A 27,865-nucleotide genomic window follows, 5' to 3' on the forward strand; every position below is an offset into this window, starting at 1 on the left:
CTACTCCACTATCTTAAACTCTACCGACCTATTTATCCTACTCTGAACCTTCTTCCCCATTTGAAATTCTTATATATCGTCCTATCCCTATTACCCTTGTATATATATCTCCATCCATATACCTTCGAATTTAATCCTCCTCCTAATATATATCCCTTTCTCTCCGATCTCTGTTCACTTATATATCTTCCCCTACTGCCCTTTCCAAATATTTATTTTATTATCCTACTCTACCCTACGCCGATATCTTACTACATCTTAATATAACCCTACCCTCTTACCCCGTTATAATCCTAACCCCTTATACTACAATATCCCTACCCCCTCTCTCTCCCTCTCTATTAAAACCCTTACCCCTCGATTTAACTAATAACCTCCTCCTGTTCGCTACTACTATTCTACCTCCTATCCTATTTATATTTATCGAATATCTATTTACTTCCTACCTTATTATACTCCTCCGTTTATATATCTATATATATATCCTTATTCTTAATACTAATAACATACCCCGGAAACATGGAACCCTACCCCCTTACGCCGCTATAACCCTGACCCCTTAAATTTATCACTACCCTCTCGCCTAAACTCCATATTATCGGAAACTCTAATATCGATAACCCTAACCACGATATGTAAATTCTATCTCTTTGGTCTCCTCGGGAAATCTCGTACTGAAATATACATCTCCAATCCTAACCGATCTACCTATATATATACCTGCCATATCTTTGCAATCTCACGAAAACCCATACTCTTGATACATCCGACGCAACCAAACATACTCATGCGCTAACCGGGAATGCCTGGTGTCCACGGACTGCGCTAAATATGCTCGTACGGCGTCTAAATCCGTCACGCGGATATTGGCACTCTTCATCCGCTGGCGCCACCATTCGTACCCTCCCTGTCGCCCATCGGCCCATTGCCAATGGATTAACATCGCCATCATCGGATACAAAAACTGCCGGTATTCACATTGCTGCCCGGCCTCCCAACCGGGACAAATCGACTGCGGCATACCACACGAATAACAACAATAAAATCCTCCTGCTATATACTGTATCGAATCCCGAATCGCCCGCACCCATCGTCGACACTCTGCACTCTCGCCCGCGGGGCAACTCCACAAATCATGCTGGACATCATCCCGCTGCGCCTGCACGCATAACCAACATCGGTGGTTCCACTGCCGTGCCTCCTGCGCTAAAAACTCCTCGTCCGATAACTGCTGCGCTTGCAACGTCCGCACTCGCTCCGAAATCGCCGTCTGCACCATCTCCTGCTGATGGTACCGATGCTGCGCCTCAATGGGGACCCCGGCGTCCGACGCGCTGCTCGGGATGCTCGTATGGGGATCATCCATCTCGGTATCACTGTCCCTATCATCGGTCTCGGCCGCCTCCCAATCGGGGTCACATTGATCACACCGTTGCTCGACGAACCCGAACTGCCGGTCGTGGTCGCCGCACTGCTCGCGGGTATCTCCATCGATCTCCCCATCCAAATAACCATCCAACACCGCTCGACGACACTGATGATCACTGGCCATGTACTGCCGGACTAACTCGAACCCGCTTTGCTCGCGGGGCGTGTTCTGGTCAAACCATGCCGGGACCTCGTCAAACCCTTCCGGCTGGATGATAATGGCTTCACTGGGGAATTGATCCCGTCCGGCACGGCCACTTTCTTGTGCGTAATCCAACAACGACCGGGGAAACCCGATGTGAATGATGCATCGAATATCGGGAATATCCACGCCCATCCCTAATGCACTCGTGGCTGCAATCACCCCATTCGCCGTACGTCGGAACTGTTCCAATATCCCTAACTTACTGTCCTGGTCGCTGTAATATGCGGCACATCCTAATATCTGGGCCGCCTGCGTCACAATATTCCGGGTGCTGCCGTACACAATCACTCGTCCGGGCCGCGCGCGCCGTACGCGGTCACGAATGAACTGTTGGATACTGGGCTGCTCGATCCATTGCGTCTGGGATCGAAATGCCGATGCAATCACGGGCCGGTACACCCGGTATGCCACATGGTGACGGCTGGTTCGCTCGCGGTGGATACTGATGTCCTCCCGCTCCACTTGCATTCGCTTGAACAACCGGGTCTCCTCGCATGGGGGCAATGTCGCGGTCAAAAACACCATCTGCACGCCACACTGATGCAATCGACCTAATTGCTGTAACCGTGGGCGAAACGTCGTGGACTCGCTCAACATCATATGGCATTCATCGATAACAATCCGGTCCAACCGCATCAACTCGCGCTGGCGGTTCAAAAACGACTGGAACCCGTCCGTGAACACGGACTCGGGCGTGACGAACACAATGGCCGCATGATCGGGATGTCGATGGCTGGCCCACTCGACACATGGAATGCCGGCGGCCTGGCATCGCTGTTGCAAATCCGCCCGTAATGCCGTCAATGGCACTACTACAACGGTCAATCCGCCGCGCTGGGCCACCCACGCGGGCAACATAAACAACATACTTTTCCCACCGCCCGTGGGCATTACCACGACCACCCGGGAATGGCCCGCTTGAATCGACCGGATGGCGGCCCCCTGCACCCCGCGGAACTGTATCGTGGGCTGTCCGGTCATCCGCTGCAACGCCTCGGTCATATTGGTCTGCTCCACCAAATGCTGACGCTCGTCCCGCATTATAACCCCCTCGTCCTTCCACCGGGGCTGTGGCCGCTTACCCAATACGTGGCTCGGGATATCCTTGATGTTAAACCCTAAAAAATCATGCCAATGCACGCTGCTCGTCCGAAACCCGGCCTGCCGACCCGCTGTGGTCCCCTGCTGCTGGCTCATCATGCGTCCATACACCATCTCCGCTACGTGGGTCGTGTGCGCGGCTTGTAAATCGGCAATATGTCGGATCCATTGCTCGTCGTCCATGGCATCCTCGTTCTCCTCGTCGTCGGCTATAACCTCGGTTCCATCCTCGCGGACGTTGTGTGGGAACGGTTTGGCATTGCTGAAATACCGCCGGCTAATGGCAATGGCAATGTCCCGGTATGCGGCCAACGTCAATCCATGGTGTAACCGTATCTTACTTTCCCGGACCATCACATCCGTTACCCGCGCCGGCGTCCACTCCCGTCCACTACCGGCATCCACCCCCACATCTTGGTGGCATGCGTGTCGGGAACGGCGTCTAAATGGCATGCCTCTTCATGGTATGCCTGCAACATCTCGACAAATGGCAACACTAACCATAAATACCACACCACCAACTCGCCCACTTCGCGGGGCACGTACCGATGAATCACCTTGGCATCCCCGCTGGCGTAAAACCCCTTGTGGTACCGGGTGATAAATGCCACCAATCCATCTTCAATAAACACATTGCGGTGTCCACCGGCGGCACTGTTGCGGTGACGGATACTCAATAACTCGGGGCCACGCGGGGGCTGCCCACTGGTGAAATGCGAAACAATGGCTAACTTCTCCTTGAACTCATTGACGAACCCGAAAAACCGTTGAATCGCATCAATACTGAACCGATTGGTCCTGGCTTCCATAAACCACTGCTGCAATGGATGCTCCTCCCGTACCCGGTCCACCATCCACCGGGATCCATCGACGGGCCACGGCGTACGCTCGTCCTGCAAAAAACTCCACCCGGCCTTGGGTTGGTTGAAATCGTCGGCTATACGATCCCATGGGATGACGGGAATCTGGTCGGGTGGGCACCGCAAAATCTGGTTGACCATCAATTGTCGTGCGCTGGCCGTCAACCCATGAATGAACCCGCGGAATGCCCCCATGGTGAACCGCATCGTTTTGTACGACAATTCGTCCCCGTTGCCCCAACCGATATGCCCGACGGACGGGGTATTGTAATGGACCTTTAACCCATATCGGCGTAAATCCATCATCCATTCCATCGGACCGGCGGTACCGTGCACCATAAACCCGGTGACCATGATACGAATCCATTCGCGCCATGTCTTGGTGCCTTCTCGTGCCTGCTGGGTGAATGCAACGGGTGGTGGGGAACTGTTGGGCAAACTACCAAATGCGGGCGAACTGGATACTTCGGGCGTTGTGGCTCGGGTCTGGGGCGGACTGCGGCTATCCCGTTGATGTGAAAATATATAATCGACTGGACTGGGGTCATCCCACTCCCCCACTAACTTATTCTCCCCAACCTGTAATAACTCACGCGCATCCGGGTCTAACAAAAACGACTGATGCACAACGACGAACCGGGACACCTTGATTACGCTGGACAAAATCTGGGGGTAACTGTGGGGATCCTTCCATGGTCGACCGGTGTCATGGTCACTCACACCTAACACGGCCAATGCACACACCAACGCTAACTCGTACTCGGTCGATCGAATGCGCTGGTTTAACAATTCAATCATAAATTCCATACAATCGGCTTCCACGGGTTGTAATACGTCCGGGTTCGGGTCGGTACCGTCGGTGGGGATCGGCTCGGCCCGGTCCTTATAACACTCGGCGGAATGCCATAATGCGTCCCACGCCTTGCGTTGCCGTTTACTGAACCGGTACACCGGACTGTTCCAATCATGCTGAACTTGGGTGCGGGCGAAAAACATCAAAATGCGGCGCCATGGGTCGACATGGCGCTCCAACTCATCGTCCGTATTCATATATACCTGCAATGGCTTCGATGGGATCTTCTCTATGTCGGTACGGGCGGCTTCGATCCGTAACAAATGTCCTGTCCGTTTGGTGATACTCTGGCTTTTGCTGGCAACACGTAATATGGTATCCCAAATCACCCGTGTGGTACCCTCGTCACCCTCCGCATCTTCCGTCGGGCTTTCAATGCATATCCGTAATTCCCTGGGGTTACGCCCGCGTAAATATACCGCCCATCCCGTTCGGTCCAACCATGGATTGGCTTCGTCGATGGCGCCGGGCTGGATCTCGCTTTCTAACTGCATTTTCCGTGTAAACACCTCGCGTAACCGCTCCACGGCTTCGGCGACTTGCGTGGCCTGGGGTGGCGGTGCTTCGGGCTCGTACTGGGGACCGGGATGGCGTATGTGGATATAATGCGACCCTAACCCACGGGGAAAAAACCGCTGGCACACGACTCGCTTGGCTCGCTCCTCTTGGTTCTGCTTGCCTGCGGCGACCTCGGATGGTCGTGGCTTGCCCCCATGGCCGTACGCGGAAAACCGATGCTCCCTCGACCAATGCACTCGCAAACTGTCGCGACTGCGGTAAATCTGCTGGCAAAATTGGCACTGTAACCCATCTTGGTAAATGGGCAATACCGGAACGGGACGGTTTACGCTCGTGGGGAACCAACTGGTCTCTTCCTTGACGCTATCCCATTCATCGGCATGTCGGATAATATCCACTACCTGTTCTGCAACACCTTTGCGGACGCGGTGCTTGCCCTTGGGGTTGGTCAAATGACGGACTATCTCCTTGGGCTTCACTCCATGCTCGCACTGGCGACAAATGGCAACTCCCCACTGCTTATTGCAAATAAAATACCGGTCGGCAATGGTGGGTTCTGCCGGTTCACTCATACTAACCATGGATATATATCTCACAATGCGGATTGTCCACTGAATGTATGCTGGTGAAACCCTAACGCTGGGAACTGCTCGGATGTTGATAAAATTGAAACTGGGAACTGATCGGAACCCCTGAAATCCTCGACTGGGTTTTCAAACGAATCGAACCAATAATGCGTGTGTGATGAATCGCGCGGTGATGGGTGTTGGGGTTTCATGATATTGGTGATGGCGCGGCCGACCGTACCCCATCAAAATAATTCCCCAACTTTGAATCCCTGTAACAACCTCTCCAAAACGTTGCTTTGCCTGGTAACTCGGGATAATAAACAATTGACTGTTCAATTGGAATTGGTAAAAATTTGAACGGAAAAAAACCACGGGAACGTAACTGTAATGGCACCCTGAAACTAACTGTAATCTGCCCCCTCGGGAAACCCTAACCCTATATAAAAAAATGCTGACTAAACTGTAACGAGCCTCATTACAGTTCACCCCATGGGATAGCCTAAGCCTAAGCCTAAGCCTAAGCCTAAAACCCTAATAACTAAATATACGGGCATGTCCATCTCCTAATTCTGGTCTATTGGCCCCTAAGTAATTATGGTCTAAAACCCTTAATACTACCCTCCTAAGCTTTTTATAATACTAAAACCCTTACCCCTCTCACTATTAAAACCCTCACCCCTCCTATAATAACTATAACCCTTACCCCTCTTACGATTCTAGCCCTTACCCCTCTAATAATAATAAAAAATAACCTATTTACCTCTAAAACCCTACCCCCTTTGATAATTAAAACCCTTACCCCTTATACTACTACGAACCCTTACCCCTCTCACTATTAAAACCCTTACTCCTCTCCTTCTTCCTAAAACTAACCTCTTCTATAATTAAAACCTTCCCTCCTATCCCTACTAACCCTTACCCTTAAAATATTACTCCTATATCTATTATACTATCTCCCTATACCTTCGAACCCCCGTCCGAAATTACCTCTATTATCCTTACCCCTTTAACGACTAAAACCTACCCCCTTTCCTACTACCGACCCTACCCCTTCTACGATAATATCCTATACTATTCCTATAATACTAAGCACTATTATACCTATTATATTACCGATCATACTCACTAAACCTATCTCCTACTATGAATCTTCCCCCCGAGCCTAAACCCTTCTTACTATACAACTACTTCTCTATTATTGACCTTCTTATACCTCTCCCGATCTAAATATCTCTACTCTACTATACTATCTCTCTTAATGCCTACTAATATACCCGCCTCTTTTTGATATATCCCTTATATCCTACCCCTTTCCTACCTTCTTATACTTACCGTAATACTACCCACTACTTCGTAAACTATTCACTACCTTATATACCCTACTATAACTAATTACCCCCTTATACTACTCTATTATTGCTGTCCTACCCTTAGCTATATACGTCGGTCTATCTCTAATACCCTCTCTCCTATATAATACCTTAAATAATACCCCTATCCTTAAAATATACGACCCTATATTATCTACTAAAATTATGCTACTAAACCTTATACGTCTAATAATATCGTAATAAACAGCCCTATTCTCGACTACTAATAATATAACCCGGAAACATCGAGCCCTAACCCTTATAAATCATTAAAACCCTGACCCTTCCTATACCCTATGCTTACGTGTCTATAATATACTATAATAATATTATAAAACCTCCTCCGACTAGCTATTACTACTACCGATTATATAAAAATTATTGTGAAAAATCGCCCTATTTTTTATGAATAATGCTAATTCTATAAACCGAAAACATCGATCCCTAACCCCTTGAAATAATTGAAACCCTGACCCCTACGCTTCACTTATACTTCGATATATACAATACCTCTAATAATATTAAGCCACGTCCTACTACTACCGATTATATGGCCTATAATATAAAATACTAGCCTTCGTTTTCACTAATAATGCTAATTTTAAAACGAAAACCTCGAACCCTACCCCTTTATCTATTACACCTTACCTATGATATCTCTATATTATAATAACTATCTAATGCTATCCTGATACTTTGGTATATCTTATATAACCCCTATTACCTTATTTTAAACCTAGTAAATCGCTCCCTACCCCTCTATCCGTACGGGGGCATATATACCTTATACGGGCCGAAAACAACCTTTACGGGCTAAATCCTATTACTAATGCTAATAACCCTACGTTATACACGATATAATAATACTAAATATATATATCTAATAAAAATGTCAATAATTCAAATTTTCCTAATGCCTATTTCAAAATATATATCGTAACTTCGTCTAATGTCTTAATGACATATTTTCTCACTAAGCCCTTATAATCTATATTTTACCTTACAAAAATCCTAAAAAAATGAAATGTCTGACTCGCTAGTTAAATTACCTATATATTGGTCTATACCCCCCTTACGCTTATGCTTTATGCCTATACTACCCCCCTTACCCTTATGCTTCATACCTAAACCACCCCCCTTATAATGCTATACCCCCTAACTTACCTATAATAACCTATCTATTTCACCTTACCTCTCTTCGGCTATACTACCCCCCCCTCACCCCTACGCTTTATGCCTATACCACCCCCCCCTCACCCTTACGCCCCCCGAACTTACCTATAATAACCTATCTATTACACCTCACCTCTCTCACTATACTTCACCTACCTATCTATTAAACTTCACCCTCTTATTATTAAAACCCTACCCCTAATATCATTTAAAACCCTTACCCCTTTCACTAATACTAACCCTCACCCTTTTATTAATACTAACCCTTACCGCTCTCACTAATATAACCCTCACCCTTTTATTAATACTAACCCTTACCGCTCTCACTAATATAACCCTTACCCCTTTCACTAATACTAACCCTCACCCTTTTATTACTATAATACTAGCTAATATATCTTATCTCTCTACCTATACTTTCTAACCTACGTCCGAATAAATGGCCCTTTCCTATATATAATAACCCTAACCCTAGCTTTCTAACGGACCTCGGAATTCATGGCTTCTCTACCTACTCCTATTATACCTATCGTACCCTACCCTATTTCTACGGCCCTCACAATTTATTGCTATTTCTACCTACTCTAATTACACCTATCATAAAATAACCTAATATTAACCTTCTACGGGCCGAATCCTACTCGCTATTATAATAAATATACGATATATACGATATAATAATGCTAAATATATATATCTACTAAAAATGTCAATAATTCAAATTTTTCTAATGCCTATTTCAAAATATATATCGTAACTTCGTGTAATGTCTTAATGATATATTTTCTAACTAAGCCCTTATAATCTAAATTTTACCTTCTAAAAAATCCTAAAAAAAATGAAATATCTGGCTAGCCAGTTGGATTACCTAAACATTGGTCTATACCCCCTCACCCTTATGCTTCATGCCTAAACCACCCCCCTCACCCTTATGCTTCATGCCTATACCACCCCCCTTACAATGCTACCCCCATACCTCACCTATACTAACCTGTCTATTACACCTCACCTCTCTATACTACCCCCCGCACCCTTATGCTTCATGCCTAAACCACCCCCCTTACAATGCTACCCCCTATACCTTACCTATAACAACCTACCTATTTCACCTCACCTCTCTTCGGCTATACCGCCCCCCCTCACCCTTATGATTCATGCCTAAACCACCCCCTCACCCTTATGCTTCATGCCTATACCACCCCCCTTACAATGCTACCCCCTATACCTCACCTATACTAACCTGTCTATTACACCTCACCTCTCTTTAACTATACCCCCCTCACCCTTACGCTTCATGCCTAAACCCACCCCCCGCCTTACAATGCTATACCCCCCACCTCACCTATAATAACCTATCTATTACACCTCACCTACCTATTACACCTCACCTCTCAATTACACCTCACCTCTCTATTTCACCTCCTATCTCTTCGGCTATACCGCCCCCCCTCACCCTTATGCTTTATGCCTATACCACCCCCCTTACAATGCTACCCCTATACCTCACCTATAATAACCTATCTATTACACCTCACCTATAATATCCTATCTATTTGACCTCACCTCTCTTTAGCTATACTACCCCCCTCACCCGTATGCTTCATGCCTAAACCGCCCCCCTTCACCCTTATGCTTCATGCCTAAACCACCCCCCTTACAATGCTACCCCCTATACCTTACCTATAACAACCTACCTATTACACCTCACCTCTCTTCGGCTATACTACCCCCCTCACCCTTATGATTCATGCCTATACCCCCCCCCCCTACAATGCTGCACCCCCCTACCTCACCTAAAATAACCTATCTATTGCACCGCACCTCTCTTTGGCTATACTACCCCCCCTCACCCTTATACTTCATGCCTATACCCACCCCCTCTACCATATTATACCCCCCCACCTCACCTCTCTTCGGCTATACCACCCCCCTACCCTTATGCTTTATGCCTATACCACCCTCCCTTATAATACGACACCCCCCGCCGACCTTACCTATAATAACCTATCTATTACACCTCACCTCGCTATTACACCTCACCTACCTATTACACCTCACCTCGCTATTACACCTCACCTACCTATTACACCTTATCTCTCTATTACACCTCACCTATCTATTGTACCTCACCTATCTATTACACGTCAAATGACCTATTCCTAGCACCTAATCAATTAATGACGCTATTCAATACTCTCACTATATTACATCCTCTCACCATGCTCTATCCACATCCTTCGGACCCATATATACTCATGTACCAATTTCACCGTCTCACCATCATGCCGTGACCCTAAATATCGCACTAGCTCGCTCTCATTGCCGATTGATACCCCGAGCCCGTCTAATCTCCGAGCCCACGCCTCCTTTATCACCTCACTTCCCTCGCCGTATACCATAACTGCTAGCCCCGATAATAACAACCCTCGATACGTACAATACCCCTGGCTACCGGCATTCACGAATCGACTGCAAATGGACTGCGGCATTCCACACCCGTAACAACCACCGAATGGGTCATATTTGATCTGCCGGCGTACCCGTAGCCACCAGCCTTTCGGTGATTCATTGCCGTGCTGGGTCTGGGCCCCGCACTGGTATAAATCATGCTGGTCATCCAATCCACGCTGTGTACAAAACCAGCATCGTCCCATCCATAATTGGGCCTGTTGTTGTAAAAATTCGACCCCGGTGGCAATTTCTTGATGTCCTGCCTGAGCTACCTCTCGGACGACCTCTCTCTCACGGTCTAACCGCTGGAACTGGCTAATTGCATGCGTGGGGATCGATGGACGGGCCACGCGCGTTGGTAATGAATGGGTCAGCTGCCGTGCCGTCGAATTGGCCATTGGGGCTGGCATTGAATTGGCCATTGGGGCTGGCATTGAATTGGCCATTGGGGCTGGCATTGAATTGGCCATTGGGGCTGGCATTGAATTGGCCATTGGGGCTGGCATTGAATTGGCCATTGGGGCTGGCATTGAATTGGCCATTGGGGCTGGCATTGAATTGGCCATTGGTGCTGGCATTGAATTGGCCATTGGGGCTGGCATTGAATTGGCCATTGATCCTGGCAATGAATGGGCCATTGGTGCTGGCATTGAATTGGCAATTGGTGCTGGTATTGAATGGGCCATTGGTGCTGGCAATGAATTGGCCATTGGTGCTGGCAATGAATTAGCAATTGATCCTAGCAATGAATTGGTCAGTTGCCTTGGCATTGAAATTGAAATTGAAATTAAGCCATGGGGTGGTCTATTACCTGGTGGCTCAATACTATGACGATAAATCGGACTAATCGATCCGACCTGGGATCGAAATCCGACCGATTCACTCTCACTTCGCTGGGAAATCACTTCCGGTGGCCCCTGGCTATATTGAATACCCTCCATGGCTGAATCGACCGGGCTGTCGGCTGGCTGGTTCAAAACATGGGTTAAAACCATGGTATCGGACATCTGAAATGATGTATTGGAAACTCGGCCATTTCTCTCACTTCCTATCTCACTTCCTACCTCACTTCCTACCTCTTCATTTGCCTGCCAATGCTCGTCACACCTATCGCAGCGCTGCTCTGTCTCATCGGATTCTCCACAATATTGCCGTGGATAGCCATCTAAATACTCGTCTAGTATGACGCGTCGGCAGCTATCTCGAGACATATATCGGTCAAGCCTTGCTTGCTCAGCCTGTGCTTTCACGGGGTCTTCATGAATCGGGTCCCATTTTGGCCGTAAAAACCTAGCGGGTTGTATAATAATGGCCTCACTACGATGCCCGTCTCGGCCAGCACGGCCGCTCTCTTGCGCATAATCCAATAAGCTGCGTGGCAAGCTAATGTGAATTATACTGCGAATATTGGGTATATCAACACCCATGCCTAGCGCGCTAGTAGCTGCCACTACCCCGGTTATATCGGCCTGAAAACGGGCTAGTACGCCATTGCGATCGATGGTACGGCTGTGATATGCCTCACATTCGACTAACTCGGCTAGTTTCTCGACAGTCTTGGTGGTGGGCCCGTAAATGACCACCCGGCCGGTCTGAGCACGCGCGCGCGTAATACGATCTCTAATAAATCGTACGATCTCGGGGTTCTCTACCCAATCGTAGCTATTAGCGTATCGGCTTGGGTTCGGCACCGTAGGCTGCCATAGCCGGTAAGCGACATTCATGCGATGGGTGCGAGCTCGAAATAAATGGACCTTCTCTCGCGACGTACGTAGCCGTTGAAATAGCTGGTTTTCGGCCGTCGGTGGCAGCGTGGCAGTCAAATATATCATCTGAGCCTGAGCCACGAGCAATCGACCTAATTGAGCCATGGCGGGCCTAAAATGGGTCTGATCATTTAATACCACGTGGCATTCATCGATCACAATGCGATCTAGCCGATGACATAGCCGCTGGCGGTTCAAAAATGTCATGAAATCCTCCGTAATAGCTGATTCCGGCGTCACGAGTACAATCGATGCCTGGTCTGCCGGCCGACGGCTCTCCCACTCCACGCATGAAATGCCGAGCCGCCGGCATCGATATACCATGTCTCCCCGTAATGCAATTAATGGCACGACCACCACCGTCACCCCACGGGGGCTGATCCACGCGGGTAGCATGAAAAGTAAGCTTTTTCCACCCCCGGTGGGCATGACGGCCACCACCGGGCTCTGGCCTTGTTGAATCGCTGCTAACGCCGGTGCCTGCACCCCTCGGAGTTGAAGCTCGCTATTTCCTAGCATTCGCTGTATCTCGGGCTCTATAGCTGCCTGCGTCAATTGCCAGCGACGCTCCGTACGGCCGATCTCGGCTTCCTTCTGCCATGGTGAAAACTGGGCCATTCCTAACGCACTCTCGGCCCCGCCGTCATCCGTGGACATAAAGCCTAAAAATCGATGCCAGTCGGTGCTACTAAGCCGAAACATCTCACGCCGGTGGGCCGTCGTACCGGGCTGCTCGGTGATGCCACGGCCGTAGATCATGCCGGCCACGTGGGATGAATGGGCCGCCTGGAGGTCAGCAATATGCCCCATCCATTGCTCAGCATTCATGCCGTCTTCGTCATCCTCTTGTGAAGCATCGGCCCTTGCATCCTGCTGCGTATTATTGGGAAATACGCTAGATGGCCGCATAAAGCGACGGCTAATGCCGATAGCAATATCTCGGTAAGCATTCAAATTGATCGCTTGCCCATTAAGCCCAATGGTGGTCTCCCGTTTTAAGACCTCACGGAGTCTCTCAGATGACCAAGCTCGGCTAGTGCCAGGATCCGGACCCCAGAGGTAAGCCTGACGCTGCCTACTTGCCAAAATTAGTAAAAATCATGAAGAAATTGAAGAAATTGGAAATTGAGAAATTGGAAATTAAGAAATTGGAAATTAAGAAATTGAGAAATTGAGAAATTGAGAAATTGAAAAAACTCACCTCTTGATCTCTTCCACGCCGTCCGATCTCCGCACCTTCGCTACGTACGCTTCCAATCGTCGTATAAATGGCAATACTAGCCATAAATAATGGACCACAAGCTCGCCTACTTCCCGGGGTAAATAGCGATGAATCACCTTCGTATCATTAGATGCGTAAAACCCCTTGTGGTATTGTGAGACGAAGGTTACGAGCCCGTCCTCAATAAATATATTGCGACGGCCCCCGCTATCGGTATTGCAATGCCGAATGCTTAATAGCTCTGGCGCTCGAGCCGGCTGGCCACCACTCACGTGAATAGCAATAGCAAGCTTCTCACGGAAATGCGCTACCCGTTGAAGGTATACGTCAATTGCTGCCATCCGTAGCCGACCGGCACTACTCTCGATAAATCGCTGCCGTACGGGGCCGTGCTGCCGGACCCGAGAGATCAGCCATTGCTCACCGACCACGGGCCATGGCGTACGGGTGTCATTTAAAAATTCCACCCGTGAGCTGTCTCCGTGGGATCGTCGTAAATTGCCTGCCATGGAATAGCTGGAACGGACCCATTTTCGACGAATAATAGCTCATTGTGAAGGATTTGGCGTGCCGAGGTTGTAAGCCCGTGGATGAACCCACGGAAGTCACCTATTGAGAAATTGAATTGCTGGTAAAGTAGCTGGTCCTGATTCATCCAGCCGACGTGGCCCGTAGTGGTGCTATTGTAATGGATCTTTAAGCCGTACGTCCGTAGATCTAATAGCCATTGAATTGGACTATTAGTTCCACGGACCATGAATTGGCTTACCATCTCAGCCACCCACTCTCGAAATGATCGCTGGGTCTGCCGAGCCTGGGTAAATTGAATGAATTGCGATGACTGCGTCGGTGGCAGAACTGGGCCATTTTCGAAATTGAAAAATGGATCATCTGATGTCTGAAATTCAGGCGTATCGAGTGGACTCTCGGTATCCCAATCCCCTGCCATTTGATGCTCCGCTAGCTGATATAGCATTGCCTCAGCCGTGGAATCCAATTTTAATGCCTTGTGGACTACCATGAATCGTGCAATTTTAATAAGCTTCGATAAAATCGGAGGATAGCTCTCTGCCGTACGCCAGCCTGTCTCACCGCGACCGAGCACTGCCGTGGCACAAATCAGCGCGCTCTCATAGTCCTCGACCTTAATTCGATGATTCAGAAGCTCAATACAAAAATTGAGACACGCTAGATCAATAGCAGCAAGCTGGAACGGAGAATCGGTGCTATTTTGCTGATTCGCTAGCGATTCGCTAGCAATTCGCTGCGTGGGATGATCCTCGGTGTCACTCTCTGAATGCTCGCTATTATCGCCTGAACTAGCCGTGGCTGAACTAGCCGTGGTTGAACTAGCCGTGGCCAGGCTAGCTGACCTAGCAATGCCTACGCTAGGTGATGCGCCCGGCTGAGCCAGTTTCCAAAGCGAGTTCCACGCGGCTCGCTGGCGCCTAGTGAATTTGTAATTTGGACTGGCCCATTCGTGCGAGGCCTGCGTACGAGTGAAAAACATCAAAATTTGCTGCCACGGTATGGTATGTCTCTCGATATTATCGGCATCCATGTAAGCTTGTAATGGCTGGTGCGGCAGTCGGTCACGCTCCGTCCGTACGGCCTCGGTGCGAATTGTATGGCTAGTTTTCGTACAAATCAACTGGCTAATTCTCGCGACGGCGGCCATTGCATCCCATATAGCGCTTGCCGCCATTTCCGTCGGATCGGATGAATCGACCTCGGGTGGTTGGACGCAGTCAATAAGGTGCTGTGGGTCGATTCCACGGAGGTAGACGGCCCACCGCGTACGACGGAGCCATGGATTCGCGTCATCGCGCTCGCCAGCTTCAATTAGCTGGGGTAGCTCACTTTCCTCTTTGAAAGCTAGTTCGATTTCATCAATAAGCCGGTCGCCGACCTCGGTCGCGGGCATTGAATCGGTCTCGGCAATGGCCTCCGCCCCGAGCGTACGCACCCGAATATAATGAGATCCTGGCCCCTGGATAAATGCGCGCTGGCATCTTACGACGCGGGTAAATTGCTGAATTTGCTGCTCGGCCGCCGATAAACCTTGCTGCCGCCGACGGCCGCTATAGTGAGCCGGTGCGACCCAACCATGCTGCTCACGCCAATGCTTACGTATAGTGCTAGCTTTCCTAGCGATAAATTGACAAAACTGACCCTTTTCGCATAAAATGCCATCCGAAAAAACTGGCAAATTAGCAATTGGGTCATTTACCGCGGTCGGAGCTTGCCATTCATCGCATTCTTGCGCGCGCTCGGAGGTCTGAACAGCTTTAGCAATTTGGCGTGCTTTCGGCATTGGAAAGCGATGGTTCGGAGATTGAAAGTGTCGAAAGACCTCTCTCGGTCTAACGACGTGCTCGCATGTCTTACACACGAAGACTGGGTCTGTCGAAGGTTGGTGAAAAAATTGGGTTTGCATAATAAAGGTGTAGATATATATCGTACAATAGTGAATTGCATGAAATTTGACGAATGTCTAATGCTAACTTTGGGGTGAAATAGTGTAAAAGAAAAGTGAGACAATAGCTAGGAAGCTTTCAAACCCCCTAAATTAATGGCTACCCCTCCTAATCATTATTGACTAGCATTATCGAGGTTGTTCTATTCGTCTAGAGTGCTGTGGTAGCGTCTTAGGTGCTAATCGTACACCGTAATGGTACACCCCAACAAAACATCTCTAATTTTTAATCGACATTTTCTCGATAACTAGTAGGCTGTGCATGCTCCGAAGCAAATGGGAGATATTTCACATAGTCTATTATAACTTATAAAAATTTGAGAACGATCGGAGTTCATTTGACCTCTGAACCCTGGCGAGGAAATTAACCTGAACTCAGGCGGGGCCCACTTTTTATGTCCCATAGTTAAGACAAAGCCCTAACCTGAACTCTGGCAGAGTTCACCCACCCCCGTGGGATAGGGATAATCCGCCGCCAAACCCTGGCTCTCCTCGGGTGCAAGGACATTTGTTTCGCAGTGTGTAAATGGAAAAATTGAAGGAGCTTCAGATCGTCCATTGCTAGGTTCCCAAGGGCAGGGTTAGACCCGCTCGAGAAAATTGCTGGTAATGGCACATTTATTTCCAGCGCCTGAATTGAATCGAGCGACGGGCCTCTATCCGAGGGCTGGAAAGATTCCGGTAAGGAAGATGTATTGTCATTCGCCAGCTCTTTTCTCCTTGGTCTAGGGGGCTTCTTCGAAGGGCTGCGTGGGCGGGGGTAGGAGCAAGGTTCGCCTCTAGAAGAACAGGTGCCGCAGGCGGGTTGGAATTCATCACACTTTAGGGTATCAGTATCTCATCCGCAACAAAAATCGGAACCACTATGACTTAATGATCATACTTTGACCCTTCGGGTCTTGCAAGGATAGCAACCATTGCGAGACTTGGTGTGGCGGGCGCGATGTCTTTTCACCACACGTTGATAGTCTACAGCGGTGTCGGAAACCGCTGTAACTGCGGTTTGCTCGTCCATTTCTCGAGTATTTTAAATCTCTAAAGGTGAAAATGATAAAGAATATCCACCATAATTGGGAGCAATTGCGTAAGGTTGGAGCCTACGTACTGTAGGAATAAGTGCTACGTCAAGGTAAAACGAGGCTCCGAGGCTCTGGCCTCTGGGTGTAGGGCGGCCCGCAGCGACCGGAGACGTACAGACCGAAGGTTTCCATTTCCGGTCATCCAACCACACAAGGCCTGGAGGCAAATCGACGGAGGAATTTTCTACAGATGTGAACAGTATCAGCTAGGGAATTGAATAATGGACAGAGCAACCTGGCGGCAGGTTGATGGCCGTGTGGCCCGAGGGAGAAGACATACTGCTGAGAATAACTCACGAGTAGAACATGGACGGAAGAATAATACTATGTGGCCGCATGTTGGGCCCACTAGTCTTGATCTAATTCAGACATCCCCTATAATAGAACTGGAAAACAATCTAGTCTCGAAACACTCATGCTTTGATTGTCGATCGGTATCCGAGACGAAGCTAATCCTAGGCAGTAAATTTTAACCTCTGTTCCGAGCGACCAAGCAGAAGCTTTGGAACAATCTCTGCGGCTCAGACAATCATGTATTTACAGAATAGGGGTAGCTTGCATATCGCTTCGGCTGATTTTATCATCAGACCAAAATACGGATCTGTACCTAGTCTAGTGGGTACTGATCTATATTCAACTTCGACAAGGGATCAGATTACATAAATTCATCGATGATTCCATCCATACTGTATCTTAGACTACGTTGTATTGTGTTGCCTGCAGTTCATAGTCGTGTTTGTTCGGACCCGCTGACGACTACGAACATCACGGTGGGTCCTACAATTTCCTCCAACGCTATAGTTAATCACTGTGTTTCGTTAAAAGGTTATAAATGTTAACTTTTTGAAGATCGGAGTCGGAGACCCACCTGTATTCTTATTCTTTGGGTGGGGCGTTTATATACGAGCACGGCAGTTGATAACGCCTCCTTTATCTCAACAGCCGGAGACAACCTGCGAAACGACATCTTTGGTCCATCCTTGTGGGCCAAGCAACAACATACGGATTGTTAATATGTATAAATTATTCCACAAGACTATAAATGTTGCCACAAGAAAGGTTCATCTTCAACCCAGATGTCTGTTATGTTGTTCAAGGGTATGGCCAAGTCATACTCGCTCAAACTTCTCTTTGCCTTACATCGGTAGCCAATGTAGCTTGCAGCTTGACTCCACATCGCCAGATGCGCCTTAATCCTGCCATACCAGGATAGCACAGCGACCCTAGTTGTGTCTTTGTCCGCGAAAGACATAATACCATCTTCTGCGCCTCTTTCGACATTCCTTTTGACACCCGGGATCCTAATTTATGCTAGCAAAGATCTCATAACTTAGAAATTGGCTGGGCACGCCCTTTCCCGAAAAAGTTAGTACCCGGAGTTCAACGAATCTAAACCCTAGACCGACGGTATCTAGGCACCGACTTAAGAGATATCGCTAGGGGGTATTCTACCTTATTATTACCTACAAGAATAACGATCCTAAAAAGACCACCGGATTAATATTCAAGACGACAGATCCTTTTAGCGACGATGCTTAGCCGATTCCTATTCGATATAGCGCTAAGTTCATCGAACCTGACCTTTTTTAGGATGATGATAGAACAGCATACGTTGCTACCGTTAGGGTCATTCTTTAGACAGTCGATGTCACGACTGGTACCCTTAGGAAACCAAGCCAGATCTAGAATAGCAGTACTGGTAACTTCTTTAAAAGGCCTTATCTCTACGGTGATGCGTTTGGGGAAATAGTAGGGGTTTGGAGGTACTTTAGAACATCGTTGAGAACAAGTGGTTGGGGCGGGGAGAGTGGAGAGGAAAGGGGGTGGGGGCGGAGAGGGGTGGCATGTAGTGTATGATCCTGAGCGAGGCTGCGGAAAGTGACATCTGGCCATGTAATAATAATTTCTGAACCGAGGAAGTGCCTAAGGGAAGAAACCCAGGAGTTCTGGATTTTCTCGTTATATCAGACACTAGTCCGAGCACTGATGCCCTCTTGACAGATCAAAAAGAATGTTGACAGCCTCAAAATCTCTAACATGAACACAAGCGGAGAGACCCGATTTGCGGGTTGTAACAGCAGATCATGATATGATATCTGTCGCAAAAGTCCCACTTCCCAGTGGCTACCGCGTTGAGTCATTTAGTGTCGTTTGCTAATTCGGATGTTGAGGTCTGGTTTTTCCCACAACATATATAGTTTCTGTTTTTCGATCCAATTCATGCTGTCCGGTAAGAGCTCTTCCAGGTTGTAATGCCAGAGAAGATTGGCAAAAATCATGCGCATCTCTGCCCATGCCAAACTAAGAAGGAGGTTAGGTTCTGCTTTAGAAGACGAGTGTCTGTATTTTCTATCGTACAACCAAAAAGAATCGGGCATATCCTGCACGACACGAAGAATGGTAGGAGAGGTTTAACACTCACTTTTTACCTAGACAATTTCTTGCTCCGATACTAAATGGCTGGAAAACGCTCCGATTATCTGATCGAAACTCCGGTGGGCAATCCTTCAACCACCGCTCAGGGAGGAACTCATCTGGTCGTCGGAAGTTCAACGGCGAACGGAACGCGGCAAACAAATTGACCGTGACGCTCGTTTGTGGAGGAACGAACTCACCGGCGATGATGCCACCTTGGACCGGTACTATACGAAAGAGGCTATCCGCCGCTGGAGGGTACAATCTAAGGGCTTCGGAAAGGACTGCATTAATGTATTCATGCTTTTGGAGATTTTGGAAAGTCATTCTGGTCGAATCGGCAAAGTCATTTCGGATGATTGAGGTGGTCTTGTACAATATACTGGGATTCCTAAGAAGCAGAAAGGTCAAGCCGGACAATAGAGTGGCCGCTATTGCTGCCAATTAGTATAATTCATTTACAATGTGGATCAAGGAGGATGACTGACTAGTTTCGCTGCCCGCGATAATCCAGGTGATGGACGACACAGCAATTTCAGCGTCGGATAGCCTAGATAACAGAGGCGTCAAAAATAAATTCCAGGCTTCTTCATTTTCTGAAAGCTAACCTCCGCTCATCAACATGTCGTAAAAGATAAGACATAAAGTCAGGTCGCTCCGTTCCGCGCTTCATTCTTTTCTGTGCCTGTTCTGCACCGAATCCAAACGCGTTCTTTGAGTGCGCCAGCTGCCGTTTGGAAAAAATCATTGCTAATGTGATATAGGCCATCCAACTAGGGTAGTGAGACATCTCTCGGGTAATTGAATGGATTTTGAGACTTCCAAAAAGATCATCGAGCCACGGATGCATCTCATTTTTTTCAAGTCCACCGAAGCTCGCGCCAAATGCCAGCTCACCGATAATATCTGTGGTCAGGTAATTAAACCATGTAGCCGCATTGGTAGCACCGTTCTTCGCAGAATTCATTTCTTCACCCAGGCGAGAAATAAACAGGTCAACATATCGCTGCACATAATACTCTTGCAAAGATAAAGCTTTTTCCGAAAAGGCATGGGCTTGGGCTCGACGTAATCGACGATGATCTTCATCGTCTGCGTTAGACTAACATAAGTGATCAGTCGTCCTGCTGTGGCAAATAACTCAAGGATCTAGCAGTTCTTACAATATTGCTTACATCCTTGTCTGACTTGATGTAGTACTTTGGGTCCTTCGAGAAATTGCCTCGCATGTTGCTTTTTTTGAGGCCGTAAATATCTTCGAAGGTCGCATTTGGTCAGAAGCAGAGTGTCTTAGATAACTTACGAAGACTTACCGTTCCAAGCCTCGCTACATGTGTATGAGACGGCATTAGGAGCAATGCGAACAACGTGACCGTACTTCCTATGCAGCCTTTCCGTTCGTTGGGTTATGGAGCCTCGCAAGAGATGGAAAGTGTACGGAATGCGAGTTGCTGCATATAGCTGTGGGCCTGGATATTTTCTCAATGGATGAAACCAAAGATTGTATATCAGTGTAAAGACGAGGTAAAAGATCGGCTATGAATTTTGAAGTAAGTCTCATCAGCAAGCCACTATACATCGAGACGGGGAATATGTACTAACAATGGAGGCAGCAAGGGCGCTTAGAGTCGCTACAGGTAGCATCTTTAATATCATATAAGCCATTTCAGTGCCGATGACAGTAGAAGGCGTAACTTCGGGCTTCCAACTGTGACATCTTCAGCTTATCTGCGAAAATACTTATAGCCCCATAGAGAAGATTGGGTCTACACTTCTCGAGGTTTTTTGCTGGAAAGGAAGGATACGTAGATTCTGAGAATGGGCGAACTGTACGATTACGGACACGTTGATTTCGGCATATACGAATACGGATGGGTCTGTGGAGAGACATATACACTACCATTGGACCATTCTGTTTAATCCTGGTTCTACACGACCAGCCATATGAAAGAAATGGTAGCCGACATGCGAGATAAGACGCGTGACTAGGTACTGCATGAATACGAGAGCTCTAGGCTCTGGTAAGAATTCTATTCTTGAATGCAATAGTTCTCAAACACTTGATATTAGCCTGCTAGAACGTAGTGTTGAGACTAGAGAAGAAGATAATGCTTTCCGAAGAACTGCATGATTTTAATGGCTGAGGTTGCGGGGTCCGAAAATGAAAGTTGAGAATGTAGGAAGCCGGAGGCCGGCGGGGGCCGGGGGGGGGGGCGCGGGGTTGTTACGGGCCTATTGTGCTGATGAGAGCGTTTAAAGCGCTGGAGTACATACAATTGTTGAGGTTAAACAGGAGCATAGTAGTTGATATGTCAGACCGGTAAAAAGAGGGAATGTAAAATATGGATAGAGAACCAGACGAACAAAGACACAGAATAATGGCTAGTTACGGCCTGGTCAAAAAACGTGGCTGGGAAGCCGAACAGTACAAGGTGTGAAATGAAAATGCTGAGGGCTCGTAATTATTGAATCTTTAAATAGACTTACATAGGTTGATCGTAGCCTGAGTAAAGAGGTCCTGAATTGTTGAACTGTTAATTTTTGATGGCCGCTTGAACGTACCACCATAGGGGATAGGAGCGAATGGTTGAGAGCACTGGCTTCGAAGATTAAATAGGAGCAAACAGACAAGTAAGTAATAGCGGGGAGAGTGGAGTGGTAGATTGGACGAAATAAACAATGCACTCAATCGGGTTTTGAAGTCAATGGTTGTTTGGTTGTATTTATGTACTCCCGTACTCCTTTCCACACCAGAATGCTTTAAGAATCTCAAATATGACTATACAAATCAATTGCCATGCCAGCCCGGTGGAATGAGCATGTATGAATTAATTCTTTGCTTTAAAAATTAATTGATCAGATTGTTTAATCCACTTTCTCTCCCGTGTAATTTCTTTAATAAGGTTAACATTCTTCAATTACCAATCCCCAGCATTTTCATTCGACAAACTTCACTTTTCCATTTTCCAGCCACATTGAATTTTTGTATTTGACTAGTGTGTAGCATCTGACAGTGTGTTGACGTTTGATCCTAGTAAGACTTTTGGGGCTGGTTACTCTGATAGGTCTCAATATAATCAAGATTACAAGCTGCATTATTTCACACCTTCTAGACCACACTACTAAGACTCAATTCGGTACTGGCCTGGGATGCAACCGTTAGTAAAAGGTCGGACTAGATTACTACTCATATCCTTCTCATTTCTTTGCTACATTATAGTGGCGGGTATAACTCGCACCCTTCATTCCCCCCTGCGCCTACATAAAGTCCGCATAGTGATAAGCACCCTTAGTTCTCTAGCGTTCCATGCGGGCGTCGCTCTTGTAACCTATACGATATCCATGCTGTGTTACACAGCTTGCTTGTCATTAACAGGATTCGATGTGCATTCCATATTGCCGTTCTTGCAAACGTTCAAGTAGTAAATCAGGTGTTCTTACCCTTCAGTATCCTTTGGAAGCTGTTAACGTTGCTATTAATTTCCGCATGTCTGCCATTCTCCAACAACCATGTCCCCTCGGCACGGCGCGCCTTGATGATTCTCTTTCTCGTCTTAGAGTAAACGGCCGATCTCAGGGTCTTCGCAATACCGACACCAGGGTATACCACAACACCGAACATGGCACAACCCGCTTTAGACGTCATGTTTGCCATGCCCTTGCCAATACCAGTTGCAGCGCCCTTTGCACCATCCTTTCGGAAGCCTTCGTACGGCTTCACGACCAAGTCGCTCACCGCCTCCACCATCCCCAATGCGAAGCCTGTACCGGCAAGAGTAAAGCCACTCTTAATGCCAGTAACGGAACCGTGGTCCCGTGGCTTCTCGCCATATAATCGAGGGACATTGCGCATTCCCTCCGTCATGGCGAGTGGGATGTCGACAGTCATGCCTTTCAGCGCAGTCGGCACAAAGTTGGCAAGACTCTTCATTGAAGCTCCGGCCATTCTACCTGCAAGCCTAGCTCCATGTCCTTTGGAGGCTGACGATGCATTTGCTGTGGAAACTATACTGTTTGTAGGGCTGAGTCTATTGTCAGCTCCCTCATGTGTCGTCTGCAGGGAGCAGTTTCCGGTAGAGCTGCTTGTCGGCCTTTTTGCAGCTTGACTCGAGGCAATCCTCAAGGGCCGATCACTGTGGCTTACTTGGTAGTCTTTATATTCCTCATAGGGTTTGAAGAACAACCCCAGGACAGAATCAATGAGGTCGGTCGTGGTCCCCATGACGGCAGAGGCTCCGCCTGTGAGAGGGTCCCATCGACGATTTTCAATCACAATAGGCTTTAGTGCATGTCTGAATACCGGTCAGTTACGTTACTACAGAGCAACAGAAGCTTCACATACATTTTCAGCCGTTTTGGATCAATCAAGTTTTGCGCGACTAGCGATGCTGCTGCGACTTTTGACAGTTTCACCTTTGTGTCACCCGTGGAGTAAGACCACACTGCTGGTTCCCCCGAGTATATATCACAAGAGAGGCGTTCCAATGGAAGATGTCGATGGAAAGAAGAGATGGCGGCTTGAACTCCTGTTTCAGATGCCATTTTTATCGCAATTACGGAGGCTGCAGTGATCGCTTGCTCCGTGAAGCAATATCGAATTCCTTCAGCCAAGATATCAACATTTAGCTCTTGGTGAGGGATAGGGTCAGGACCAGCACCCGCTGCAGCAACCATAGCACCCCAGAACGGTTGACTAAGGAGTTAGTCTCGAGGTCGTTTGAAACAAGATTGGGTATCAAATCACTCACTCCCCCCAAAAAACGGGACAATGATTGTAGGTCTTGCATTCCGCAGGCCACAAGCCGTCGTGCCAGCGCCTCCATGATGCACCACAGCCGCCACGTGTTGGAAGAGCCATTCATGAGGGCAATCTTCGACGAAGTATACGTTCTCGGTATGTTTTCCGCCCAGATTCGACCAACCCTTGGAAATGATAGCCCGAACACCAACAGCATTGACCGCGTCAAGAATGGCTGTATTAATTCTGACCGGATCCTCAAGCACAATACTTCCAAAGCCAATATATATTGGCGGTGGACCAGAACATAGAAAGGCCTGGAGATCCGTTGGAGGTTCGTATGTTGGCGCATCACGGAAGAAAAAACCGCAGACGTCTATAGGTTTTGTCAGCCACGTCTATCAATACACAGGGAACTCCGTCACGAGGCACTGACCAATATAAGACGGCCAATCCAACGGTTTGGGTATAAGAGCCGGAGACCAGCAGTATGTGAATGGGACTTTCAGTATTTCAGCAAGATGAGGACCCTCAAACATGGCCACTTCATCTAGATCAAGCACTTTTCGCCATCGATTGATCACATCCCCTACACTAATAGAATGGATTAGTACGGTGTATCCTTTGTTCAGTTGCAAATGGAACCTTACCCTTGCCATGTGAGCCAATTGACAAGATCGTACGAGGCATAATTCTTGAAACCCTGATCTGGACAGTCTGTCGTGAAGTTTGCTAGGGGATGTGGAAAAGACTTTGTATTGCTCCAAGGCATAGTAAACATCAAATGTACCGGAACGCTGAGAGCTTGAGCACAGTGAACGTGTGCAAAGCTCGGTGGATTGGCGATAATAGCATCAGCCACGAATGGATGGCCAGTTACCACATCCGGCTCTATACATGAGCTCCAGCATCCATCGAGCATCTCCCGAATCATGACGCGCTTGCGACGGATCTCGCCTGCTCGAAAGCTCTCCATGCTAGGAATAAGCCCGGGAGTCTTGACCATGTATGCCATCAGCTCTCTTGGATCGCCTCCAATAGGGTAAAACTCTAATCCCGATTCCCTGACGAAACCTTCGAACATGTCGTGTGTAGCCAGACGCACACGATGTCCGTATCGCATAAGTTCATTTCCGAGGGCAATGAAGGGTTGAACGTCACCCCGACTTCCCACGACTTGAATTACAATGTTTAGCTTGACGACCCAACCTTTTGCATTCTCCCTACTTGGCTCGGGATGTTCCGATATGCGATCGGGTCTAACGGTGGTAGCATCGGCATCCTGCTCAGAATACTCAGGTGGTGGTGTAGTAGGAGCTCTTAGGAAAGGGCCAGTATAGAGCTTCGAGAGCCCTCGTACGAACTTTGAGTCCCAGTCGATATCAACGCGGCCGGCATCTATTTCTCGCAGGCCACAAATCAATACATCGAACAACAAAACCAGCATCAACATACCCACAGCAAAAAAAACACTCCCAAAAAAAACCCCAAAAAAGGAAGAATAAACGTACCATTCAGATTGATGCCACTCTTACCCGCGGTCCAAGGATGGGTAGATGCCTCCATGATAGGCTCACCAGGTAGCTCGAAGACATCTCCACAATGGCCATTGCCAGACATATTCGCCAGACTCCCGTAGATGAGGAGAAACAGGAGGTGCAAGAAAATCAATAGAAATGGCCGAGTAGAAAAGATGCAGATTAGAAGGATTTGGAAATGATGTTTGATCATTGATTACGACATCATCGAACTTTATTCAACTTCCATTAAACGAATACGACCCGCACCCCTTCTTGTTCGGTTAAAGTTGAGCCTAACTTTAAGTCTTAAAACTAATTGTGGGGCGTATTCGTATACGTTCAACATACGGTCATCCTCAACCAATTGCGAGGTTTTTGTTTGAAACAAATAACGGACCAGGAAACTTGGAAAGTAATTGTCCCTATGATTACCTTGAGATCTACAGCCACTGGCTACGGAATGGGGCACAGGAAGACCGCGCTTTTCCAATAGTCTTATCCTGCTTGATTTCTACGTACTATATTGCGGTAATAGTTTCCTATCGTTTGAGCCTTGGAAAGCGAGTTCATGTGCCATAGAGAAAATAGCTGGCGTGGTAGTTACAATTGATCTATAGCAGACCTTTGCATACGAATAAGAACATTACTTGAGCAGTTCTAGCTCATATTAATGGCGAGTGGCTCTGCTCGCAGAGATCCAGGTATATCATAAGCTCTCGACTGCGGCTGAGGCGGTTCCCCGCTGCCGCGCTTCTTCAAGTACTGCATACATCTGAGCCTGTATAACATTTTATACGCAAACGGTTCCTCGAATCAGAGGGAGAGCTCGTTTACGTATAGAGCTGTCGCGTTCGTACTCTGCTCATACCGCAGTAGGGATCATCCCACGATGTCTCCACGGCGTTATGTTACTGCCTGGGCATCGGGTTTCTCAGCTATAAAGCCCATGGATCTGTCGAGGCGGTCTTCAAGATTCACACACAATTGAGAACTAAAGAGACCGAGAACACATCGTCAAGTAGAACCATGAAGAACTTTGCCACAACACTCGTCACCGCGCTCCTCGCCGCTACCGAAGGAGTCTACGCGTTTCCCAGCACCGGAACCACCCCGCTGAGGGAGGAGGCAAGCAAGAAGGACATTCTCATCGGGTCTGGGGCGATCAACCCGACCTACCTCAATGATCCCAAGTTCGCGGCCGTCCTTGCCAACCAGTTCAACAGCCTCTCTCCCGAAAATGAGGGGAAGTGGTCGTTCTTTAACCCGACCGAAGGGTACTACAACTGGACCTCCCTCGACCGCCTCGTTGACTTCGCGGAAGACAACAATATGGTGGTCAAGGGACACGGGCTCATTTCGAGCTGCTGTAACCCCGACTACGTGCTCAACATCACCGACCCCACAGCCCTTCGTGCTGCGATGACGGCTCACTTCGAGGCGTTCATGCACCGGTACCACAAGAGGATGGATCGGTGGGACGTCGTCACCGAGGCCCTCGAAACGCAGGGCGGCGGCCTGAATGCGAATATCTTCTATAACGTACTCGGTTCCGGCTACATCGCAGATGCCTTCCGCATCGCCCGTGCAGCCGGCCCGGACGCTAAGTTGTTCATCAACGAGAATCTTGTTGAATCACTCCCCGGCAAGCGCCAGGAACTCTACGACCTCGTCTCCGGACTCGTGGCGGACGGCATCCCGATTGACGGAGTGGCCCTGCAGATGCACATCACACCCCCCAAGCAGCCCCAAAACCAGGAGTCATCACGGAGATAGTCAACTCCTACACGGCGCTCGGACTGGAAGTGACAATTGCTGAACTGGATGTCCACACACTTGACAACGCACTCGAGACCGACATCTACGGTGCCGTTGTCGGCGAGGCTCTCAAAGCAGGAATCACCGACATTAGCTTCTGGGGCTTCACGGATAAGCATGCCTACACCTGGGTGCCGGGCGCAAAGCCCTTGATGTTTGACCAGTGCTACAAGCCCAAGAGCGAGTTTTACGCCACTCACAGTGCCCTCGCGAACTTCGTCAGCGGGCCCTAGGGAGCTCGAGCACCGTCAAGCCATCAAATATTGTGCTTTACGCGTGCAGTCACAGAACTAAGAGGGTCATGA

General features: G+C 48.2%; 4 protein-coding genes across 4 annotated transcripts; 2 read left to right on the plus strand and 2 right to left on the minus strand.

The window, feature by feature from the left end:
• Positions 1-1,288: 1,288 nt before the first annotated feature.
• On the plus strand, positions 1,289-1,567 carry N7446_000001 (uncharacterized protein; the record flags this gene model as incomplete). The annotated part of the gene is made up of 1 exon (XM_058508768.1): positions 1,289-1,567. One exon carries the CDS (start codon positions 1,289-1,291, stop codon positions 1,565-1,567), a length of 279 nt encoding a protein of 92 aa, XP_058377747.1.
• A 17,646-nt stretch (positions 1,568-19,213) lies between these two features.
• On the minus strand, positions 19,214-20,716 carry N7446_000002 (cytochrome P450; the record flags this gene model as incomplete). Its single annotated transcript, XM_058508769.1, has 5 exons — positions 19,214-19,373; positions 19,495-19,918; positions 19,976-20,037; positions 20,096-20,589; positions 20,663-20,716. The coding sequence occupies 5 exons, from the start codon at positions 20,714-20,716 to the stop codon at positions 19,214-19,216; spliced, it is 1,194 nt and encodes a 397-aa protein (XP_058377748.1).
• A 2,198-nt stretch (positions 20,717-22,914) lies between these two features.
• N7446_000003 (glycosyltransferase) lies at positions 22,915-25,845 on the minus strand (the record flags this gene model as incomplete). Its single annotated transcript, XM_058508770.1, has 6 exons — positions 22,915-23,779; positions 23,830-24,180; positions 24,232-24,601; positions 24,662-24,819; positions 24,876-25,623; positions 25,737-25,845. 6 exons carry the CDS (start codon positions 25,843-25,845, stop codon positions 22,915-22,917), a joined length of 2,601 nt encoding a protein of 866 aa, XP_058377749.1.
• Positions 25,846-26,771: 926 nt separating this feature from the next.
• N7446_000004 (endo-1,4-beta-xylanase) lies at positions 26,772-27,793 on the plus strand (the record flags this gene model as incomplete). Its single annotated transcript, XM_058508771.1, has 2 exons — positions 26,772-27,452; positions 27,515-27,793. The coding sequence occupies 2 exons, from the start codon at positions 26,772-26,774 to the stop codon at positions 27,791-27,793; spliced, it is 960 nt and encodes a 319-aa protein (XP_058377750.1).
• Between the last annotated feature and the right edge of the window lie 72 nt (positions 27,794-27,865).

Source organism: Penicillium canescens (assembly GCF_028828765.1).
Source record: "Penicillium canescens strain IBT 15451 chromosome Unknown utg000001l_segment0_segment0, whole genome shotgun sequence".
NCBI classification, from domain to species: domain Eukaryota; kingdom Fungi; phylum Ascomycota; class Eurotiomycetes; order Eurotiales; family Aspergillaceae; genus Penicillium; species Penicillium canescens.